Source organism: Alexandromys fortis, unplaced genomic scaffold (assembly GCF_014885135.2).
Source record: "Alexandromys fortis isolate MF-2015 unplaced genomic scaffold, M_Fortis_MF-2015_v1.1 scaffold_409, whole genome shotgun sequence".
NCBI lineage: Eukaryota > Metazoa > Chordata > Mammalia > Rodentia > Cricetidae > Alexandromys > Alexandromys fortis.
The window spans coordinates 384,792-391,387 of NW_026068317.1; the positions used below are offsets into that span (position 1 = coordinate 384,792).

Consider the following 6,596-nt stretch of genomic DNA (forward strand, 5'->3'; position numbering starts at 1 on the left):
TCTTCCAGGCTATATATGTACATCAAAAGACATGGAGCTAAGACCCATAAATTAGATAAATCTTGTATTTTTTTTAGGGAAGGATATTTATTTCCTCTGTATAAGAATTTTACAAATATAATGAAGGATGGTATATTTAAAAAAGAGATTATCTGAATAGAACTAACCATTAACCAGTCTGATGGGCTACTATCATTATTGGTGTGTGGTATAAGATGTTGAAGCTGTACTCCCTTTCTACTGTCATCAGCTGCCAAAATATATTAAGAACCACACTTCAGTGCTATTTTTTTTTTCACAAAACACAAATATAAACTGATTAACCTTGAGAAAGGTCATATTCTGTTTTAATTTTGCCCACAGTCATGATCAAATCATGAAGAAACTATGGAATGGCATTCTATAAGAGACAGGTGAGAACTGAGGACAATTCAGACAGACATGAAGTTCACTACTGTCTTTACCCTGGATGAAGGTGCCAAATATTGGAAGAACTCAATATTGATGTTTACTTTCATGCAAAAAATTGATAACATGTTATTTTTCTAAAAGAGAGTCACTATTTTCCATCATTGATATTTTCATTTGGTGTTCATATTGTATATATATTAATAAAGATTCAGTTCTAGATGTTCCCTTAATACTATTAATTTGGTATGTTGATCTGCTGAGGAAATGTTCCTTAACAAATGTCAAACACTATTTATTATAAGATAGAAAGAAAAGAAGGTTTATTTTCTTGATGCAAAATTATATTCACCATTAGCACAGTAAACTTTGAAGAGAAATATTTCAGTCTCCAACTAAAAAAATCGGAAGAGGAGACAGCACCAGAGGATGTGAACCAGGAACAGGAGGCATGGATTAGACATTCTACATGATCAAACATCATGTTTTCTTTAATTTTTTGATCCTATATTGTTACAAATACTGTGGTAGGGCATTGGCCCCCATAGCCTCATGTATTTAAATGATTGACCTTTAGCAGGTGTGTCCCTGTTGGAGGAAGTGAGTCAATGTGAAAGTGGGCTTTTATTTTTCAGAAGCTCAAACCTTTTCACTTATATTGCCTACAGTTTAAGATATAGAGCTCTCAGCTACCTCTTTAGGACCAAGTCTGTCTGCATGCTCCCATGCTTCCAGCCATGTTGATAATGAACTGGAATTCTGAACGTTAAGCCAGTCCCAACTAAATGTTTTTCTTTCTAACAGTTGCTCTTGTCCTGGTGTCACATCCAGAAATATTACCCTAAATAAGACATATACCCAAATCTGTGCATGCACCTGTGTGTGTGTTTGTTTACCTTTGAATGTCTTCAGACACATGTGTATGTCACATAAAAATGTAAGAGTGACTATAGGGATGAAGGAGGTTAGTGGCAGGGAAGGTGGAAGTTAGAAAGGAGAAAACAAGGGGGATGAATATTGTCAAAATATGTGGCATTGTTTTTGAAACTCAACATTATGACACAATATATATTATGAGTTAATATATGACAAAAAACAAAGTTAACCAAAAACTTGAGAGAAATTTTCAGGAGTCCAAAAGTTACAGAGACTTCCAGGGTGTGGCAAAAGTCCAGTTTTCTTCTAGATCAATTAGACGGAGTATAGTCTGTCAGTCTCTTGATTTCAGCCCATGAAGAAACAAGTTGAACTTTTTTGTTTCATAATTATACAATAGTGAATTTATCATGATCAAACCACAGATGAAATAAAATATAAATATAAAAACAGACACAAATGTTTTTACTTCCTTTTTCCTTAAGTACCTTCATTTCAAAGGCTCTAGAAGTCCATCTTTTCATTAACTTTTTAATGAGTTTTGCATGAGTGAGTCAGGCACACCACCCTCTCATGTAGAAAGGGAAGTATGCAGGTCCATGACTTGTGGTGCAGGCAGCTGGTGAGACTATCAGATGAGGTTTTTGTTGGAGCCTGAAGCACTGTGGGAGGTCCGCTGCTATACTGCTGACAGTAGTAATCTGCCAGGTCTTCAGCCTTCACACTACTGATGGTGAGAGTGAAATCTGTCCCAGATCCACTGCCTGAGAAGCGATCAGGTACCCCAGTGTACCGATTTGATGCTGCGTAGATCAGGAGTTTAGGAGCCTGCCCTGGTTTCTGTTGATACCATGCTATAGCTCTACCCACATTCTGACTGGACTTACAGCTGATGGTGGCTTTGTCTTCTATCGATACAGGTAGAGATTTGGGAGACTGGGTCATCACAATATCCCCATAAGTACCTGTAATCAGAGATAATCAATGATTATACACATATAAATGTAAAGATTTCACAATACAAATGTTGAAATTTAAAAATTTTCTAATGGCATTATGCCTGTATACTATAAATTTCCAATAGGAAATAGTTATTTCTCTACAAATGAATTATTTTAATATATAATAATACTTTAAAATGTCTCACCAGACACACAGAACAGTAGAAACATGAAGATCTGGGTCTGTGACTCCATCTTAATGCCTCTGCCTGTCTGGCACAACTTCAGTTCTCTAAAAATAACATGAATAGTAAATATATGAGGTTCTGGGATGGCCTGTAAGGAATTATGCAAAGCAGTCATCAAATAAGGAAGTAAATTGCCTCAGCAGCGGTGTGTGAGATTATTCAGCTCATGTCAACAGTCGAAAATACCATGAAAGAGAGTAAAAATATCACTCAGAACAAAGTCAACACAGAACTTAAAGGACCAACATTGAGCTCTCAGACCATACATGGCTAGATGTTCTCATGACAGGCTTCTAATCACAATCAAAGGCAGTTGTAGCAGATAAGTTTTACAGATATCACAGTAGTAATACCCTTGATTACAATCCAGAGGAAGCTGTAGGGATAAGCCCTCCCCTTGGGGGCGGGCTGCGCTCGGGCGTATGTTTACTGATATATTGGGCGGGCAGAGGCTGCGCACCCCTTCCCTTCCTCTCCTGTCTCCGCCGGCTACTCCGCTGGAACCTTGGTTTCGTGAGTCTGGTTTTGTTATTAAACTTGTTCAAATACCTATTACCTTTGGTGATTATTAATCCGACCGCTGCATTTGGTGCCCAACGTGGGGCACAGCACCCGCTCTTTAGACCCGCTGTGTCCGCAGCAGGTCAGGCACGCAGGCTGCCGACTCCCCCGCCCGCAGCCGCGTGGCTCGGGACGCGAACGCGGCCCCGAACGCGATCGCCTGCCCTTAGCCACTCCAGCGCCCGCCCGCCCGATTTAGGTCAGCAGGGACGGCTTTGTTCTAGCGATCGCCACAGCTCCTGCCCACCCAATATATGCACTAAATATCCAGGAAAATAATAACAAAGAAAAGAAGAAAAAGCAGGGCAAGTGGAAAGGAAGAAAGGAAGAAAAGTAGATGGGAAAGGAGTGGAGAGGAAGGTAAGAAAGAATAGAATGGAGAAGAGGATAGACTGTGTTTGGAGGGGAGTATGAGTGAAGGAGAGGCATAATAGCAAAGAGAATGAAGAATAAATATTTTAAAAGAAATTTGTTTTGGCTTGACACTCAGCTCTGTTTTAAGAACATTTGTTCTCATGACCTCACATGATAGTTCTCAGCCATCCATAATTCCATTCATGGCACTCACATGGTACACATACATAGACATATACATTTTGAGATGCGAATCCTTAGTTTCTGTTAGGACTACCATGTCTTCTGCCTGTTGCTTCTTTTTTACCATCACAAAGTCTAATTCTCTAAAAGCACAAATGAACTCTTTCTTTAAAGTTGTCTTGATCATGGTGTTCCATCACAACAATAGAAATATAAACAATAAAATGGGAGAACCTATCAAACTGATTTGTAACTGTAAGAAGATACACACCTATCCTGAACAATTGTATGTGGTCCTTATTTTATTTTATTGAAAAAAATTTTGCCTCCTCCCCGCCTCCCATCTCCCTCCCCCTCTGCATACTCCTCTCCCCCTACCCCCACTTCTCTCCAGATCCCTCTCCAGTCCAAAGAGCAGTCAGGGTTCCCTACCCTGTGGAAAGTCCAAGGTCCTCCCCACTCCATCCAGGTCTAGGAAGGTGAGCATCTACAGAGGCTAGGCTCCCACAAAGCCACTGCATGCAGTAGGATCAAAACCCAGTGCCATTGTCCTTGGCTTCTCATCAGCCCTCATTGTCTGCCATGTTCAGAGAGGCCGGCTTTATTCCATGCTTTTTCAGTCCCAGTCATGCTGGACATGTTGAGCTCCCAATAGATCAGAGCCACTGTCTCAGTGGATGGGTTCATCAATCGTGGTCCTGATTTCCTTGCTCATGTTCTCCTTCTTTCTGCTCTTCATTTGGGCCTTGGAAGTTCAGTCTAGTGCTCCAACGTGGGTCCCCATCCATCGCCGGATGAAGGTTCTATGGTGATATGCAAGATATTCATCAGTATGACTATAGGATAGGGCCTTTTCAGGTTCCCTCACTGATGGGGGAAGGTCATTGGTTAATTAATAAAGAAACTGCTTGGCCTCATAGGTTAAAACATAGGTGAGAGGAGTAAACAGAACAGAATGCTGGGAGGATGAGGAAGTGAGCTCAGAGGCCATGCTCCCCTTTCCCGGGCAGAGGCGGTAAAGCTCCGACCCAGGATGGACGTAGGCTAGAATCTTCCCAGTAAGTGCACCTTGGGGTGCTACACACATTATTAGAAATGGGCTAGTCCAGGTGTGAGAGTTAGCCGAGAAGAGGCTAGATATAATGGGCCAAGCAGTGTTTAAAAGAATACATTTTGTGTGTTGTTATTTCGGGGCATAAGCTAGCCAGGCGACCAGGAGCTGGGGCGGCAAGAACACAGCTGGCAGCTCCATCAACACCTCTCCTCAGCTGCCTAAGGAACTAGCTAGGGACATCTCACTGGACACCTGGGAGCCCCTTTATAGTCTTGCCAACCCTAAGATGGCTCCCTTAATTAAGAAATATACCTCCCTGATACCATATCCACCCTTCCATTATCCCAACTATCCCATTCCACCAAGCTCTCCCCATCTTCCCCTTCTCACTTTTCTCTCCCCAATTCCCCTTACTCCCATCCAACCCCACCCCAAAGTTCCCAATTTTTGCCTGGCAATCTTGTCTACTTCCAATATCCAGGTGGATAACTATGTTTTTCTTTGGATTCACCTTCTTATTTAGCTTCTCTAGGATCACAAATTATAGGCTCAGTGTCCTTTATTTGTGGCTAGAAACCAATTATGAGTGAGTACATCCCATGTTCATCTTTTTGGGTCTGGGATACCTCACTGAGGATACTGTTTTCTATTTCCATCCATTTGCATGCAAAATTAAGATGTCATTGTTTTTTACCGGTAAGTAGTACTCTAATATGAATATACTCCACATTTTCTTCATCCATTCTTTGATTGAAGGACATCTAGATTGTTTCCAGGTTCTTGCAATTACAAATAATGCAGCTATGAAAATAGTTTAACAAATGCTTTTGTCATATGATAGGGCATTTCTTGGGTACATTCCCAAGAGTGGTATTTCTGGGTTCAGGAATAGGTTGATCCTGAGTTTCCTGAGAATCCGCCACACTGCTTTCCAAAGTGGTTGCACAAGTTTGCATTCACACCAGCAATGGATGAGTATTACCCTTCCTCCACATCCTCTTCAGCAGAGGCTATCGTTGATGTTTTTGATTTTAGCCATTCTGACAGGTGTAAGATGGTATCTCAAAGTTGTTTTGATTTGCATTTCCCTGATCGCTAAGGAGGTTGAGCATGACCTTAAGTTTCTTTTGGCCATTTGAACTTCTTGTGTAGAGAATTTCCTGTTCAGTTCAGTGCCCCATTTTTTAATTGGGTTAATTAGAATTTTAAATTCTAGTTTCTTGAGTTCTTTATATATTTTGGAGATCAGACCTTTGTTTGTTGTGGGGTTGATGAAGATATTATCCCGGTCAGTGGGTTGCCTTTTTAGTCTTAGTGACAGTGTTTTTTGCTTTACAGAAACTTTTCAGTTTCAGGAGGTCCGATTTATTCAATGTTGCCCTTATTGTCTGTGCTGCTGAGGTTATACATAGGAAGCGATCTCCTGTGCCCATATGTTGTAGAGTACTTCCCAATTTCTCTTCTATCAGGTTCAATGTGTTCAGATTGATATTAGGGTCTTTAATCCATTTGGACTCGATTTTTGTGCATGGTGATAGATATGGATCTATTTTCTTTCTTCTATACGTTGACATCCAGTTGTGCCAGCACCATTTGTTGAAGATGCTTTTTTTCTTCCATTGTATATTTTTAGCTCATTTATTGAAAATCAGGTGTTCATAGGATTGTGAATTATAACCCGGGTCTTCTATTCGAATCCATTGTCGACTTCTCTGTTTTTATGCCAATACCAAGCTGTTTACAATACTGTAGCTCTGTAATAGAGTTTGAAGTCAGGGATGTTAATGCCTCCAGAAGTTCCTTTATTTTATAAGATTGTTTTGGCTATCCTGTTTTTTTTTTTGTTTATCCATATAAAGTTGATTATTGTCCTCTCAAGATCTGTGAAGAATTTTGATGGGACCTTGATGAGGATTGCATTGAATCTATAGATTGCCTTCGGTAGAATTGCCATTTTTACTCTGTTGATCC

The 6,596-nt window shown here is 40.5% G+C and overlaps 1 gene segment (V, D, J or C); it reads right to left on the reverse strand.

Moving 5' to 3' along the window:
* Positions 1–1,815: 1,815 nt before the first annotated feature.
* On the reverse strand, positions 1,816–2,516 carry LOC126495120 (immunoglobulin kappa variable 4-1-like). The segment is given in 2 exon segments: positions 1,816–2,249; positions 2,432–2,516. Coding segments are annotated over 2 exon segments (483 nt in total).
* Between the last annotated feature and the right edge of the window lie 4,080 nt (positions 2,517–6,596).